The sequence below is a fragment of the Perca fluviatilis genome, chromosome 4, assembly GCF_010015445.1.
Source record: "Perca fluviatilis chromosome 4, GENO_Pfluv_1.0, whole genome shotgun sequence".
Classification (NCBI taxonomy): domain Eukaryota; kingdom Metazoa; phylum Chordata; class Actinopteri; order Perciformes; family Percidae; genus Perca; species Perca fluviatilis.
Window position 1 is genome coordinate 4,906,359 of NC_053115.1, and position 16,800 is coordinate 4,923,158.

At 42.4% G+C, this 16,800-nt stretch overlaps 2 protein-coding genes across 7 annotated transcripts in view; one reads left to right on the plus strand and one right to left on the minus strand.

Annotated features, from left to right (window-relative positions):
• Positions 1 to 7,799, minus strand: ghrh (growth hormone releasing hormone). Of its 3 annotated transcripts, XM_039797916.1 has the most exons (7): positions 4,681 to 4,780; positions 3,443 to 3,531; positions 3,088 to 3,178; positions 2,228 to 2,332; positions 1,474 to 1,578; positions 1,239 to 1,364; positions 1 to 184 (listed from the first exon to the last, which is right to left on the minus strand). In XM_039797916.1, exons 3-7 carry the CDS (start codon positions 3,162 to 3,164, stop codon positions 172 to 174), a joined length of 426 nt encoding a protein of 141 aa, XP_039653850.1. In that variant the 5' UTR covers positions 3,165 to 3,178; positions 3,443 to 3,531; positions 4,681 to 4,780; the 3' UTR covers positions 1 to 171. The 3 variants fall into 3 exon arrangements, with proteins under 3 accessions (XP_039653850.1, XP_039653849.1, XP_039653851.1); XM_039797915.1 differs by lacking the exons at positions 3,443 to 3,531; positions 4,681 to 4,780 and adding an exon at positions 7,630 to 7,799; XM_039797917.1 differs by lacking the exon at positions 3,443 to 3,531.
• Positions 5,341 to 16,800, plus strand: part of cdk5rap1 (CDK5 regulatory subunit associated protein 1) — a 22,466-nt gene continuing 11,006 nt past the window's right edge. For 3 of the 4 annotated variants that reach the window (XR_005638977.1, XR_005638978.1, XM_039797912.1), the window contains exons 1-13: positions 5,342 to 5,887; positions 5,975 to 6,078; positions 6,163 to 6,197; positions 8,499 to 8,599; positions 8,693 to 8,903; positions 9,523 to 9,643; positions 10,557 to 10,787; positions 11,495 to 11,592; positions 11,723 to 11,778; positions 13,006 to 13,136; positions 13,269 to 13,418; positions 14,651 to 14,791; positions 16,390 to 16,548. Coding sequence is in view for 2 of the 4 variants with exons in the window: in XM_039797912.1 (XP_039653846.1) it covers positions 5,608 to 5,887; positions 5,975 to 6,078; positions 6,163 to 6,197; positions 8,499 to 8,599; positions 8,693 to 8,903; positions 9,523 to 9,643; positions 10,557 to 10,787; positions 11,495 to 11,592; positions 11,723 to 11,778; positions 13,006 to 13,136; positions 13,269 to 13,418; positions 14,651 to 14,791; positions 16,390 to 16,539 (1,809 nt within the window). In the remaining 2 variants the exon portion in view is untranslated. Of the gene's footprint in view, positions 5,888 to 5,974; positions 6,079 to 6,162; positions 6,198 to 8,498; positions 8,600 to 8,692; positions 8,904 to 9,522; positions 9,644 to 10,556; positions 10,788 to 11,494; positions 11,593 to 11,722; positions 11,779 to 13,005; positions 13,137 to 13,268; positions 13,419 to 14,650; positions 14,792 to 16,389; positions 16,549 to 16,800 lie in introns of all 4 variants that reach the window. The other variant, XM_039797913.1, reaches the window with a different exon arrangement.

Below are 16,800 nucleotides of genomic sequence, written 5' to 3' on the forward strand. Positions count from 1 at the left end.
TGTAAGTTTTCTTCACGGGTTTAATGGGAATTCAACAAAAAAATATGACAATATCATTTTCATCTGTAAAGACCAGGCTGGAAGAAGTATAAGAAAACAAGCAGTGATGGTTATGAAACGTGCCGTTGGAGCGGAGCACAGGCAGCCTTGAATCTGTCCGATCCACCAATCTCAACTCAGCAGTCTGTGAAGAAGGAAAGACTCGGTTTAGTGTAAGACTAACATGCCATCATGCTTTAATTACAGCTGTGTGTGTGTGTGTGTGTGTGTGTGTGTGTGTGTGTGTGTGTGTGTGTGTGTTTAATTAGGGCTGCACGATATGAGGAAAATGTCAAATTGCAATTATTTTGACTGATGTTGTGATCCCGAGATTTCATTTCATTTCATTTATTATACAGGAAAATTTAAAAGCAACAATTAAGTTACAACGTAAACGGGCCCGGCTCAGTTTAAAAACTGGTTTCCAGCAGGTTCCTGTTCTGCAGCAACGTGGAACGTTGAACACAATTTCGTCACATGGGGACAAAAACATTTACACGGGACATTAACACGGACTAGACAGATACAAACAAATAAAACATGAAATACGGACAATAATACATGAACAATCAGTGTGTGCAAGTGTGACTATCAAGAAGAAAGAGTTTGTATGACCTTTTTGAAATATGTGATGGATGGTAGTGTTCGAATGTGATGGGGATTGTCACTCCAAATGTCGGTGTAAGTATAAAAAAAAGGATTTCTGACCATAGTTGTTTTTGTATGGGGGGGGGGGACTGACCTAGTGAGGCGTACTGGTCTCATATTGTGTGTCGGGAGAAGAGCAGTAAGTGCCGGTGAAGAGCTATTTTGAATCTGAGAATAAAATGCAATAGCGTGGCTGTTTATGTAGTTCTGGTAAGTCCGAGCGTTTGTGCGTGTGAGCGCAATGCAATGATGAGACCACTTTGGAAGATATTATTCGTGACATTGGAGGGAATTATACATTATTTGGATCATCATTCTAATTTTCATTGAAACACAAATACAAATGTACTATAGTAATGTAGTGTGATTTTTTGCAAGAATCTGTACCAAACAGAGATGTTTTTCTTTAGTCTGTAGGATAGGATTTGTAGGCCGGGACGTCTCTGCAGCTCCACAATACTTATATTATTATTATTATTATTAATATTGCGATTTCGATAAAAATTGCGATTAATTGTGCAGCCCTATCTGTAATGGAGTTTATTATTTACCTGGGCCTCATGACATTCCTTTGCACTCCTCTGTATCTCTGATCGCTCTGGATGGATGTCAGATCTTCTTTATAGGTCCCTTCGTAGATATTAGACTGACGTTTCATGTAGCTCGCACTTTCCTCTCTGTGGGGAAAAAACAAACAACTTTTTTTTGGCAACCTGAAGACACACAGCGTTGCTCCTGTTGGCTCTGCATGGGCTTAAGTGACATCGTACCTCTTGTGCTACTTACCCCAGCCGTTTGCCCATGATTGTCTGAAGGAACTTCCTGGCAGAGATTTGGCCCAGGACTTTCCTGTAACTGTTGGTAAAGATGGCATCAGCGTGGCGTCCGGAGCTAAAATCAGAAAGTAGGACAATTCACGTCATCGGTTCAGTTATTACGCAACGCAGTATTCTTGAATAGCTTTCAGGGAGAAACAAAATTGCAGTGTGCAATGAAGCAGCAACAAAAAGACAGGTACAAGATGTATCCATCCATTTACTGTATCCAACTTAAAGGGTCAGTTCACCTAAATTACAAAAAAAAAGCACATTTCTCCACCGGCCGTGCAGATAGTTGGGTTTTATGGGTTTTATGGGTTTTATGGGTTTTATTTGCCAGATTTTGAGATCTCCTTCTATCTCACCTTGCTGTGAACACGTTTGTTTTCTGAACTACTTTCTAACAAATACATAGTTTCTATAAAAACTGTTCACAGTGAGGTCTGTAAATTATCCACAGTAACTGGTACACTTCTTCTGAAAGGACATGCTGATGCTGATTTTCATTTCTTTTTAAATGTAAATTATCACTGCTGTGAGCACCACAAAAGCAACTCCATTCACTTTTTTTGTATCGGGGTGGAAACAATATCTTAGAGGCAGATATCTAAAATAAATAAATAAAATAAAGTGAGAAAAAAAGGTTGTTTTTGTAATTTGGGTTAACCAACCCTTTAAGCCATACTTTAGATCAGCCACTCAGTCCATATTAACAAACTGACCGTAACTCTGCTCGCTCCCTGGGAGCACGCGCGTCTTCCTCCGGCTGCTCTGCTGGATTCTTTATAGAAGATGTCATCAGAATGGATGTATCCCTCTGGCCAAACCTGACAAATATCCTTCGTTAACTAAATGAATGTAGAACCCTGTATTCGAAATATCTCCCCATGTGCATTATACCACACTGATATTTTAATGTTTTTCAATTTCTACCCAGAAAAGAAGAGGATTTGATTATTACACAGAGATTTTAGACTATCTAGAATGAAATATACTGCTGCTTTGGCACAGGGCGCTGTGATTAAAGCGATGTGTAAATGTAACACGGTGACTAATTCGGTCATATTGACCGTTTTTGGCATAACAAGTGCAGAGGGCAGAGCTGTGACATTGCAAGGCGAGAGGTTTAAAAACACACGCTTTGTGCTATGTGGATGTGGACATTCGTTATAGCCGTGACGCTGTGATCAAGTCATTGTCTGTTATGTCGTGTGTGTTCATTTTCTGCTTTTTACATTTCACTTGGTAAAGCTTTCTTAGCCATATCAGCTGTTCCCTGAAGCTGAGCAACATTTAATAATACAGACAATCTATGGAGTGTATTTTGTGTGCCGTTGTAATTTGCAGAATTATATTCAAACAATCTTTTATCCAGAGTGATAATCTTTCACCACTTTTCAGTATTTCTGCTGCCATCGGACAATAGGCATCTACAGATGTGAACAGCTGAGTTGACCTGTCATACAATATTTGAATAACTTAAAAAAAAAAAGAAACCACTCTACTTAACACTAAAACACTACAAATCAGTAATGGGAATGAACGTGATGTGAAGAATTTCAGGAAATCTGTCAGAACTTACCTAATGGATGGGTAGAGCGGGGAGCCTGATAAAGACATGACCAGGCAACAAAACAGCAGCAGTGCAGCTTTCTCCATCTTCACAGCTAGTCCTGGAGAAGAATGGACAGCTAGAATAAATGACAGGAGTAGAAATTACATTAGAAAAAAAGAAGAAAAAAAAATGCTGAAACCACAGTTTCCCTCGACCAGCCTCATCGCTCTACAGAGGGCAAGGAAGTTGCAGCAGGCAGAGATGTACTGTATGATGGAAAACATCAACATTTAATCTAAAATGTAAAAAAAAATATGGTCAAAGACCAGACATTAGATGTATGATATACACATTACATTAACACGTGTGGTGGATAAGTTACCTGGCTATCTCGTGTCAATTGTGAGCGTCCCTGCAGTTCCTCTTTATTTGGTGCCCTCAACTCTTCTCATCTCTCACTGCCACGAACGGCTGGACAAAAGAAACACTGGGACAGGACCGTTTGTCATCCCTGCAACCGTGGTCAGCTTATACTGAACCTGTAGCTCCCAGTCACTCCCACATCACACATGATCTCTCTCTCTCTCTCTCTCTCTCTCTCTCTCCCCAAGCTGAGCTGTCTGCATGCTCTTTCTTTTTGTCCCTTTCTCCTTTCTTTAATCCAAATTTTGCTTTATTGGCATGACCATGAATACAGAAATAACAAAGCGTGTTGTACAAGGTTTACAGTACAAGTATAATAGGCTATTTCAGGACGTAGGTAAAAATGACAACAAATGGTGGGCCGGGTTGGTTCAGTGGGTAGGGCAGGCGCACATATACTGAGAGGTTTACTCCTGGACGCAGAGGTCCAGGGTTCGAATCCGACCTGTGATGATTTCCTGCATGTCTTCCCTTTCTCGCCTAGTTGTCCTACCAATACAGGTGGAAAAAGCGCCCCCCCCACTCCCCAAAAAATAGTACTATAATGAAAGAAACTAAAAATTGTGGCCAACAAAAAATATATATGATAGGATGAAATATAGTTTATGTAGGCTGTCGAAACTGAAATGTAATGGTCATTTTGATAACCACACATTAGTCTACATCCATTATGCAAATTGTTCCCTAAAATAAAGTGTCTACAACTACAGATGGGTTGCTAGCATACCTATGGACAATGTTTCTTCTGATAAATAGACATTAGTAGGCCTACATTCTGTCACTGGGGTCATTTTCTTCTTCTTTTTTTCCCCACAAGTTTTCTGTACAATTGTACATAGCGCAACAGTGCTGCCATGTACATAAATACACAAATATACAGCACAATATACATACACAAATATCTTCTACCCACTCCCCATCCTCATAACCTATCTGTACAAGTATACATTTGGAGTAAAGTGAACCTACATTTTCACTGGGGTCATTTCTATGAGAAGTTAATTATACAATTAAAAAAACAATGTTATGCTATCAGACTCTGCCCCTCCCAGCATCCCTCATCCGTGAGTTTGGGACCATAACGGGACAAACAACTGTCAACTGTATCAATCACCACTAAGCGTTCAGCTTTTTAAGACTGGTTCAAGATTTTGGTGATTTATTAAGCTTTTGCCGACATCCGGAACGTTGTTTTACCTCAAGGTTTTTAGACGGTCTGCGAAGCTGGACGTACCCGGGGACATCTTCGCGATACAAGATGATTCTCTGTCGTCTACTTCCATCTTTGCAGGACACTTGGGGTAGATGCTAGATCGCAGTTACCGAACGTAAGGGTTAGGTTAAAAGACAATGTTCGGGTTAGGTTACATCTCATTACTTATAAGGTGTGTCACATATTCATGTTTAATCAATTATAAAGTAGATTATTTGCTGCGCGTGGCCTCATATTTGTTCACTACAACGTCGTTACGCTCACAGAATGTTTATAAAGAGGTTAGCTAGCTAGCTACGTTCGGTAGCCACGATATAGCAGTCTAGCATCTAATGTTACCTGGTACGTGCTTAACTGTCTTTTTTTTCCTGTCATGGTATTCCTTTCAGTATTTAATAGAACATTGTAATCAACTTCTGAGTAAAATTACTTAAAGAAAAATAAATCAACAATTGCACATATTTTACGCACGTGCACCACTGCACCTGAATCCGGCATAATGTCAAACCTGCTAATGTTCGACCGCTCAGTGCTTTTTTTCCGTGTTTTGGACTGGGGAGATACTCCTCTTGATATTAAGACATCTCTGGCTCCACATGACGAGTGCCCGTCTGAATAACTATTTACCCAACGCCAGCTAGCTAGCTAGCACTTACACTGACTTTTTGCGTTATCTACACTGTATACTTACAACTAAGTGTTTGAAGTGTGCAAGTAGGCGGTTTGAGACACAGCCAGTGACTTATTCAGTAACTTACGAGATAAACAATGGAAATAATGTTAGCTACAGAGTAGCGCTTAGAAAGTAGCTATATAGGGAGCATACGGTTGCTCGGTTAACCTTAAGAGCTAAATCCGACAGGTAGCTAGCTGCTTAAGCCTTTGGTCGTGTAAGTTAGCTAACGTTAAGCATGGAATACCTCAGGAAACCCTTGTTTACCATTCCCCAACACTGGACTCCTCTCAGGTGTATTCAACCCAGATATTGTTCTAAATTAGCTAACACTAGTGTGACTCCAAGAGAGAGGAAGACGACTGTAAACAAGTTCAAGAGCCAGATATCCTCCGGTCCAAGTTTTCAGGATTTCATCAAAGGAGTGTCCGTTAATAAGACCTATGCTGCAGATGAAGAGTACTATGACGAACATAGTTATCTTTCTCGGGACTTGGAGATGGGGAATTCAAGGAAAGGTTAGTCTGCATCACTGACAGCCACCAAGTCAGTTGGGATTGTTTGGGGACAAATGCTAAGCTGGTGTTTTTGTGTTAATATTGCAGTGTATTTTGAAACCTATGGATGTCAAATGAATGTAAACGACACAGAGATAGCCTGGTCCATACTACAGAGGAAGGGATATCGACGCACATCTGACTTAAGTGAGGTAGCTACAGAAGAGCTCTAAACAATTTTAACATCCATTTATGTCAAAACAGTTAACCGAAAAGAATAATCTTTGTGCTTCCAGGCAGACGTTGTCCTTCTGGTAACATGCTCCATAAGGTAAATTAATGTTACAACCTTAAAAAAAGTTATGTTTTTAGGAATAACTTCGAAAACTGCTGTTTTTGAGTTTTACAATTGCTTAACCCAACTCACTAGGATTGCCATTATGGCATTAAGGCTTCCATGAGACCCCACAATCTACATCTATCGTGCAAAAGTTCATTTATTTCAGTGATTCAACTTAAAAGGTGTAACTAATATATTATTTTAGACTCATTACATGCAAAGCGAGATATTTCAAGCCTTTATTTGTTATAATTTTGATGATTATGACTTACAGCTTATGAAAACCCCAAATTCAAAATCTCAGAAAATTAGAATATTACATGAAATAAAAAACAAAACAAAAACAAAACTGTTTTAAATCCAGAAATGTCGGCCCTCTGAAAAGTATAATCATGCATATGTACTCAGTACTTGGTTTGGGCCCCTTTTGCATGAATTCCTGCCTCAATGCGGCGTGGCGTGGATGCTATCAGCCTGTGGCACTGCTGAGGTGTTATATGGAAGACCAGGATGCTTCAGTAGCGGTCTTCGGCATTGTTCGGTCTCATGTCTCTCATCTTTCTCTTGGCACTGTCCCATACATTCTCTATGGGGTTCAGGTCAGGCGAGTTTGCTGGCCAATCAAGCACAGTAATCCCATGGTCATTGAACCAGGTTTTGGTACTTTTGGCAGTGTGGGCAGGTGCCAAGTCCTGCTGGAAAATGAAGTCAGCATCTCCATAAAGCTTGTCTGCTGAAGGAAGCATGAAGTGCTCTAAAATGTCCTGGTAGACGGCCGGGTTGACTCTGGACTTAATAAAGCACAGTGGACAGTGGACCAACACCAGCAGATGACACAGCTCCCCAAATCAACACAGACTGTGGAAACTTCACACTGGACTTCAAGCACATTTACATATATAAACTCGACCAACAGGTCCCTTTGCTCTGGATGGAGACCAGTGAAGGATATTGGAAGCACTTTTCCAGTGCTGGCTGAGCGTTACTGAGCAGCCTCCAACAATCTCCTTAATCATTCCCAATCTTACAGAGACTGAGAGCATAAGAGATAACATAGGTACAGGCTAATTGTTGCTAACTAAAATTCTAGTTAACATTAGTAATTAAACAGCTAATGTAAGTCGAAACTGCCTGTGAGCTTCTCCTGTACTATACGGTAATTCCTCTACTGTGCAACAGTAAGTCGCGTGGTTACGACACAATCGTTAGTCTATACAAGGTAATGGAGCCTTTTATACATTGTCGTGTTTCTTTAGAAATAAACAATGCACAAATAGAGTCTTTAAACGCTTCAGATGTAAAGTTATTCGCTGTCAAAGTGGCGCCCCAATGAATGGCAGTCAGTGGAATGCTAGCAGAGGGTGATGGCTTGGTAGCATCAAAATGGCGCCATAGGAGGTTCGAGTGTCGAGGAGAAGCTTACCCCCTTGTTCAAGCATCTTGGATTGTGTGCCTCTCCATTCTTCCTCCAGACTCTGGGACCTTGGTTTCCAAAATGCTCTCATCAGAAAAGGGGACTTTGGACCACTGAGCAACAGACCAGTTGAGCCCAGTTAAGACGCTTCTGACATTGTTTGTTGTTCAGGAGCGGCTTGACAAGCCCATGTGCAGGATCCGTCTGTGTGTGGTGGCTTTTGATGCAGTAACTTTAGCCTCAGTCCACTCCTTGTGAAGCTCCCCCACACTTTTGAACGGCCTTTTCCTGACAATCCTCTCCAGGCTGCGGTCATCCCTGCTGCTTGTGCACCTTTTTTCTTCCACACTTTTCCCTTCCCCTTAACTTTCTATTAATGTGCTTTGATACAGCACTTTGAGAACATCCAACTTCTTTTGCAATTACCTTTTTTGAGACCTTTCCCTCCTTGTGGAGGGTGTCAATGATGGTTTTATGCACAACTGTCAGGTCAGCAGTCTTCCCCATGACTGTGAATTCTACTGAACCAGACTGAGAGACCATTGAAAGGCTCAGGAACCCTTTGCAGGGCTTTTGGATTAATTAGCTGATTAAAGTGGGACACTTTGAGCCTACGATATTGAACCTTTTCACAATATTCAAATTTTCTGAGATTTTGAATTTGGGGTGTTCATAAGCTGTAAGCCATAATCATCACAATTATAACAACTAAAGGCTTGAAATATCTTGCTTTGCATATAATGAGTATAATAATATCTTAGTTTCTTCTTTTAAGTTGAATTACTGAAATAAATGAATTTATGCACGAGATTCTAATTTTCCGAGTTTCACCTGTAAGTCTGATGCACCAACTAATGGATGGACTTCTCTCTTAACAGAGAAAAAGCTGAACAAACTATTTGGAATAGACTACAGCAACTAACTGCTATGAAGAAGAGACGGTTAAAGACCCGCACACCAATGAAAATTGGGATTTTAGGTAAGTTGGTTTACTTTTCTTTTTTTTCTTCTTTTTTTACATTTTACTGTAGAGAGCCTGGAAGGAGATCTATACATGGTTTTGTTTATCCAGGATGCATGGCAGAAAGGCTAAAGACAGAGCTTTTGGAGCGGGAGAAGCTTGTAGACGTTCTTGCTGGTCCAGACGCCTACCGGGACCTTCCTCGCCTGTTGACCGTAGCTGACGGAGGTCATCAGGCAAGCAACGTGCTGCTGTCGTTAGAGGAGACCTACGCTGACATCATGCCTGTACACCATGCTCCTCATGGATACAGCGCTTTTGTGTAAGTTTGCAAATTGTTCCGAGCAACTATGTTTTTTTTTTTGAAACCCTAACCCTCCAGTCCAGTCTATATCGACGATGTTTCATATTCGGGATTGTTCAGGTGTCGCCGGATATTCCGCCGGATGTCCCTCTTTTCGGCTGGATGTCCGTCAACCTTCCGCTTTCTCTGTGTTGGCGTTCTAACCTCCGGCTGATTTGTGAGGACTATGGTTAACTGCTCCTCAGATCTCTGCAGGGTAAATCCAGACAGCTAGCTAGACTATCTGTCCAATCTGAGTTTTCTGTTGCACGACTAAAACAATCTTTTGAACGTACACATGTTCCAACAAAACAAGTTCCTTCCCGAGGCTATTTAGCAGAGGCGCCGTTACTTCCTCCAGCGCTTAACGCCGCCCAAGACGATTGTGATTAGTTTAAAGAAATGCCAATAAACAGAGCATGTTTTTCTCCCATGCTATGCCATGCTGTGTGGACTAGCCAGACCCTCCTCCGCAGCGATGTCGAGGAAGGTCTGACGAGTGCGAGACTACCCTCCACCCCACCTCCTTTCATTTTCTGCAGCAACACCATGTCTTTATTTTGCAACCTGATCTTGTGTGCGTCTTTTGTGCCGGCAGGTCCATCATGCGAGGCTGTGACAACATGTGTAGTTACTGCATCGTTCCCTTCACCCGAGGCAAAGAGAGGAGTCGACCTGTCAGCTCCATACTTGACGAAGTTCGTGTGCTCTCTGATCAGGCAAGTTATAACCTCAACACTAAAGTGTGTCAGTCAAATCCCAACACTTGTTTATAACACGTAGACCGACACCAATATGTCGCGACCCGACACCGGATAAGTGGACGAAGATGGATGGATGGATGGATGGATGGATGGATGGATGGATGGATGGATGGATGGATGATGGAAAAACAGAAATAGGGTACTTAGAGTTGCTGACATGGATAGTATGGAGAATAAAATGTAGTGTAGGGAGTGTATTTTATTTTATTTTGAAGGGATTTAGATTGTAAGTCTATTGTCTGACCCACACTTCGGAGCAGATGGTTGCGGTAATACACAAATAAGCTGGATGCCAACCACCGTAAAACAAGAAGAAGAAGGAGGAGGAGGTCTCCGGGGCTTAATCTCCTCCCCCTTATCCGATAGCTCCTCGACTCCTGGGTCCTCGGCTGAACCGGAAGTTGTTCTGTCCCTCCTCGGTGCAGGCCGTCTCAGAGCTCTTATTTCTGGACCGAGCATCGAGGAGGGATCATCGAGGAGCAATAGGCGAGGAGACACGAGAGCAGCCTTCCTGGAAGCTGTGCAGCCGATGGAGTTGCTAACTCCGCCCAAACAGCCGACAAATTCATGTGACGCTTCAGAGGAAAGGACGTCTCATCCCTCTAAAAACTCATTTTGCTCGTTGCCTCTCTCCTCCCATGATTTCCTCGAGGAAGGCAGGCAAGTGGAGGAGTCGAGGAGGTGATTTAAGTGCTGTGGGATGTACCCCCTGACGTGTGTGTGTGTGTGTGTGTGTGTGTGTGTGTGTGTGTGTGTGTGTGTGTGTGTGTGTGTGTGTGTGTGTGTGTGTGTGTGTGTGTGTGTGTGTGTGTGTGTGTGTGTGTGTGTGTGTGTGTGTGTGTGTGTGTGTGTGTGTGTGTTGTTTCAGGGTGTGAAGGAGGTGACTTTGCTGGGTCAGAACGTCAACAGCTACAGAGACACTTCAGAAGAACAGTTCTGTGGCTCCGACGTGACCAAGCTCAGCCAGGGGTTTAAGACCGTCTACAGGACCAAACAGGGAGGTCTGCGCTTCTCCGACCTACTGGACCGAGTGTCCCGCATCGATCCCGACATGAGGATCCGATTCACCTCGCCCCATCCCAAGGATTTTCCCGATGAGGTACGTGATGACACTTTCCCCGCTGAATACGAATTCTCAAAAGCACTGAATCTCATTACATCCCTGTGTAGATATATCAATGTTAAGCGAAGCGTCTGCCACTTTCCAGACTGATCTCATGAAGTGGAGTATGTATGACGCGCCAACTCGTATGCCATTATTGGCGTGCTATCAAGACGCATACTCGTTTTTTAGCGTGTTTATCAACGCTGTTTGGCCTCCACTGACTTACAAGCCCTTGCGATTGTTTGTGAATTGACGCCGTAGCGTGAAGGGGCGAAAATCTGCGCAGGTAGGTTGGTCGGGGTGGAGGATGGGTAAAACACAGGACTTTCACCCAGGAGAGGGGGATCACATCCCTCGTGTGACTTTGTGTCCCACGTGTGGTCTTTCCTTTCCATGTTTTTTGTTTTCTTAAACCCAACCAGTTCCTCTTTTCCTAGTCCGTAGCCTCGCGATAACACGCCACGTGGCTTTAGAAAGTGCCACGTGGCGTGTAGGTTTACGCTGTGACGTTGCAGACTGCCGTCCGCTGTATAGAGCGTACACCTACACCCGGATAGCTCAAAATGCGTACAGGTAACCCACCACTTGGCTTTAGGAAAGTGGCGTGTATGTTTACGCAAAGTCATGATGTCATGTTGCACTTTCTGTGGAGGATTCCCTTTATTAACTCCCTGACCCGCTCCGTGTGCTGGTGTTTACAGGTTTTGCATCTGATTGCGGAGCGAGGGAACATTTGTAAGCAGATCCACCTTCCGGCCCAAAGTGGCAGCAGCGCGGTCCTCAAAGCAATGCGCCGTGGGTAAGACACTGCTATGCTTTTTTTCCAAACTAAATCGTCAAAGCATTTCTGTTTGTAAAGGTGTTGGTCAAGCCCCTTAAAATGTCATCAAGTGTTCTATAAGCATGTATTTTCTTCTAAAAATGTATAGCTACACGAGAGAGGCCTATCTTGATCTTGTGAAGAACATCAAGAGAATTATCCCAGGTAGGTTTCAATTTGCACTTTTAATTAATTCAATTCAGTTTTAGTTATAGTATCAAATCAGAAAGAGAGTTATCTCGAGACACTTTACAGATCTAGGTCCAGACCATACTCGTATAATTTACAAAGCCGAGGAAAAACTCCTTTTAGGAAGAAACCTGAGACAGACCCAGGCACTTGGTAGGCGGTGTCTGACGGTGCCGGTTGGGGGTGTGATGAACAGTGGGAATAATAGTCACAATAAAGATAATGGAACCGTGACTACAAATGGTAGTCATAGTAGTTCATGTCATAGCAGGGCACTGCAGGGCGTTACAGGATGTAGTGTGGCCCAGCAGAGCATAACTGGACGTATAGCAGGACGCAGCAGGGTTCAGCAGGACGCAGCAAGGCACTGCAGAGCATAGCAGGGTGTAGCAGGGAGTGCAAGATCATCCTAATCCAAGGAAATATGCTGGGCGAAAAAAAACATAAGGACTCCGGGGAGTAAACTCCCCAGAGCTGGGTTAGTAACAAGAATTCACGTGTCTAAACCAACAACAAATTCCCTTTTTATTCAGCTTGTGCATACAACTGATCATCAACTATGAACACGCAACCACCTTCCTCAGTATAGCTTTAAAGGTCCCATGGCATGAAAATTTCACTTTGAGGTTTTTTAACATGAATATACGTTCCCCCAGCCTGCCTATGGTCCCCCAGTGGCTAGAAATGGTGATAGGTGTAAACCGAGCCCTGGGTATCCTGCTCTGCCTTTGAGAAAATGAAAGCTCAGATGGACCGATCTGGAATCTTCTCCTTATGAAGTCATAAGGGGAAAGGTTACCTCCCCTTTCTCTGCTTTGCCCCCCCAGAGAATTGGGCCCACCCATGAGAGAGAGAGAGACATCATGGCTTTCAAACGAGCAAAGTGGCAGTTGGTCAAGGCTGCACCCCCACCCTCCACCTTAGGCATTAACCTCTATTTATGTGCGCCTGCTCTACCCACTGATCCAACCCGGCCACAAACCTGCCATTTTTAAATAGTTTAGCCAGCTGTGTTTTTTTGCTGCCTCCAGGTTCTTTTGAAATATTCACATTTAAGAAGCTGGAATCAGAGAATATCCACTCTTTTTTTTTATATTGATTATCAGAATGGTTTGCAATTAATTTTAATATTTGACAATTAAATTGATTAATCTTTGCAGCTCTAGGTCTGTGTTTAACACTATTGGCCTGTATGTGTTTCAGAGGTGAGTCTCAGCAGCGACTTCATCTCAGGCTTCTGTGGTGAAACAGAGGACGACCAGCAGCAGACTCTGTCTCTGATCAGAGAGGTGGGCTACAATGTGGGATTCCTGTTCGCCTACAGTATGAGAAAGGTGAGCTCTTGTGGCTTGGTAAAGTACTTTTCTGTATTTCAGAATAAAACCCAAGCTGTTATTTTTGGGCGTTCTCTTCAGTCGCCCCATAAGCGATCGAGTTTTAATTTCTTTTTGTGTTGTCGTCCTCAGAAAACCCACGCCTTCCATCGGCTACAAGATGACGTGCCAGCTGAGGTGAAGCAGCAGAGGCTGGAGGAGTGTATCGGTGTATTCAGAGAGGAAGCTGCACGGGTCAACGCTGCTCTCATCGGCAGCACGCAGCTTGTCCTGGTGGAGGGAGTGAGTACTGCACAACGACTGGCACATCCTTCGAAGGATATCTGGTTTAGAATGCATGAGTGGATATTATACTTATATAATACACCTATAATGGCGCTTACCCACTGCTAGTACCAGCTCGTCTCGACTTGACTTGACTTGGCGCAGTGATTAGTGACGATTCTCTCCGACCAATCAGTAGTCTGCAGGTTTTCACGTCACCTTTCGGTATCGCCTCAGCTCGCTTGGAACCTCGACGGAGGCGATACTAAAAAACGTACCTGTTAGCTAGTACAAGGTACTTTTTTTTCATAATGGAAAACCAAAAAAGTCGAGACGCGGAGAGTCGAGCAGGTACCATGTAATGGATAAACGCCATAAGTGTATCATCAAACATCAAACATGAAATTAGAACGTTTGCCCAATAAATATTTTATTAATTTGCCTCAGAAAATAAATCCAGACTACAAAGATACCGCTGCCTATCTGTACGTCTACCTGTGTTAAAGATGGCTTAGATTGAGGTGGCCCTGGCCAATTTTTGAGAAAATTGAAATGGAAGATGGGTGTAATAATCATAGTCTCATTGTTTTTAGCCACGCTAGTCAATGTCGGCCTCTTGGTCGGTCCACTGCTTTGGTTCAGACTGAAATATTTCAACAACTATTGGATGGATTTCCACAATTATTCATGGTGCCCAAAGTAGGGCTGGGCGATATGGAGAAAATCAAATATCACGATATTTTTGACCAAATACTGAATACGATATCGATACCGCAACGATATTGTAGTGTTGACTATTGGTGCTTTCACAAAAGAGTTACACAATAAGAGTTTTGATAAATAATCAGCAGTAATGTGGCTATAGTGGCAAATAGCTAGAACAATCTGGTAAGTTCAGGAAATTACATCACTTTACTGTAACGCAGCCTTTAAAACCAGGAAAAGACACCACTTAAGGCATATTACAATATCCACAATCTAAGACGATATCTAGTCTCATATCACGATATCGATATAATATCGATATATTGCCCAGGTTTTAGCCCAAAGGATGAATCCAAGTGATCCCCTGACTTTTCCTCTAGCGCCACCATGACGTGCACATTTGTGGTTTTATCCGAAATGTCAACAACTATCGATTGACTGACATTAAAAAACTGTCAAAGTAATAGTTCTGTACCACTGTACTGTGTTACCATAACAGAGCAGGAAGGCAACCCTGCTCATCTCTGGTTCCCATTTTTATGCAGGAAAGTAAAAGATCTGCCAAGGACTTGTGTGGGAGAACCGATGGCAATATGAGAGTGATTTTCCCCAAAGAGGATGTTGCTGTCCAGCCTGCAGAATCCAACACTGCATCAGTCAACGCTGGCGACTACCTGCTGGTGAAGGTAGGGTCTGGTACATCTTTCAAGAGTCATCCCATTTTAAAATGTTCTTTAAAATAGAGCCTGACTGTGGCCGGGTTGGCTCAGCAGGTAGAGCAGGCGCACATAAACATAGAGGTTTATGCCTTGACGCAGAGGTCCAGGGTTTGAATCCGACCTGTGACGATTTCCTGCATGTCTCCCCTTTCTCTCCCCTTTCTCTCCCATAGCTGGTCATTAAAGTCTTAAATAAAATTTAAAATAGAGCTGGACTTATTACCGCCGATATTATGAGTAGATAGTTTTTTATTACAGATATATTGGTATATGTTGGCTGATGAATATGTTGCAGTACAGAAATGCCAAATATATGTTTAAGGTCATTTAGAAACATTGCCACTTTTGCATTGTATTTCAAGCAGAAAGTACATCTGTAAAATGCCACGCTCACTGCAGTACATGCAGTATGTTTGTCACAATTCCTCAATAACCACATTTAAAGGCCCTGAAAAAGCACTTTGTCAATCAGCTTCTTAGTATATATCGGGCATCGCCAAATGGTGGACCGCTGTCCGGATCCGGACCAAGTTATGGTTCTATCCAAACCTGTGGCTAATTTCTGATTAAATATCGATAACACATAATTGTCTTCATGAAACGTTGCTTTATTCCGACGGTCTCAGCTTGAATCAGGATTTAGAAACATTTGAATTAGAAACCGATGACGAGTTGAATGGTTGTGTGTTCACTAGGGCTGGGTATCGTTCACAAATGTTCGATACCGATACCAATACTGTGACTTTGACACTGGTTCCTAAACAATACTTTTTTTCTATACCAATTTTATAAAACGAAAAGAAATTACACATTACGGCACAAATTATTTTTCAGCTCCTACTAGGTGAGCCCAGTCTCTGAGTGTTCCCTGCGTGTCTCTACAACGTGTAACGTTAGACAGCCAATCACAAACATTATTAGGTCTTGGTAGAAACCTGCTGCGTGCTTATTGGCTCCCTGACGCTGATGAGATTTACTCTTCAGGTATTGAAATTGGGTATTGAATGAAGAGGCATTTTTCGATAATCAATACTTTAGAGGCAATTCAGTCGGTGCCTAAAAAGTATTGAATTCAGTACCCAGCCCTAGACTTCACTGTCAATTAAATCTGATCCAACCACAGATTTGAAGCCAAGTTTTCAGGGGCTTTAAATGTTTGAAATGCTTTTATGTTGAAAAATAAATACAATTGATGTATTGTTAGCTCAAATATTATTGATATTGCTCTAAAAATCTGTTAATTCTAAGGCTTTTTTTTCAAATATTGGGAACATTTACTTCAAGATGGAGTACAAAAACATGTTTGGAAGTGTCTCTATACACATCCTGAAAGGAAAAATCTACCGCAGGTGTTCAGATGTAGGCAGACTCATGTCTAGCTGTGACACACAAACTATCATAAAAAAAAAAATGGGTCAAGTTCAAAGATTCTAGCATGAAAAAACAGCTTCCTGCCAGTCATTTTAACAATCATCACAGTCCAGAGCTACAAGGCATTATCTGCTTCAAAGAGTTCATCATTTAATCACTCGTTGTTTGATGTTTTGTGTCTTTTTTAAATCTAGATATTGTCGGCCAACTCCCAGAGCCTGAAAGGCCGAGCCCTTAGTCACAGCTCCCTGAGAGGCACAGCGCAACACTACGAGACCCTGCCAAGGCACCAGCTTGGTGAACGTGTGGCCTCAGACACAACCATGATTGAAACATGCCCTTGATTGACACAGGTGACACAGCAGGAAACATTGTCATTGTCCGAATAAAAACTAGCACACATGCTTTCTTTTCTTGAATGACTTTGAAGACACATGGAGGCTGTTTTTACTTTGGACTGGATTGGACATGTTCATATAACAGTCAGGACAGGTGTCGTAATGTAACGAAGTACAAATACTTTGTTACTGTACTTAAGTAGAATTTTCACGTATCTGTACTTTATTTATATCTCCGTAAACTTTTACTTTTACTCCACTACATTT

Excerpts from the sequence above, each read along its gene's own strand:
- ghrh (XM_039797915.1), bottom strand. The coding sequence starts at position 7,711 with ATGAGAGCATTTTGGAAACCAAGGTCCCAGAGTCTGGAGGAAGAATGG. Across the intron at positions 3,179-7,629 it reads CAAGATGCTTGAACAAGGGG|GACTAGCTGTGAAGATGGAG; the intron begins GTAAGCTTCTCC and ends ATTCTTCTCCAG. Across the intron at positions 1,365-1,473 it reads ATCATGGGCAAACGGCTGGG|AGAGGAAAGTGCGAGCTACA; the intron begins GTAAGTAGCACA and ends TTTTCCCCACAG.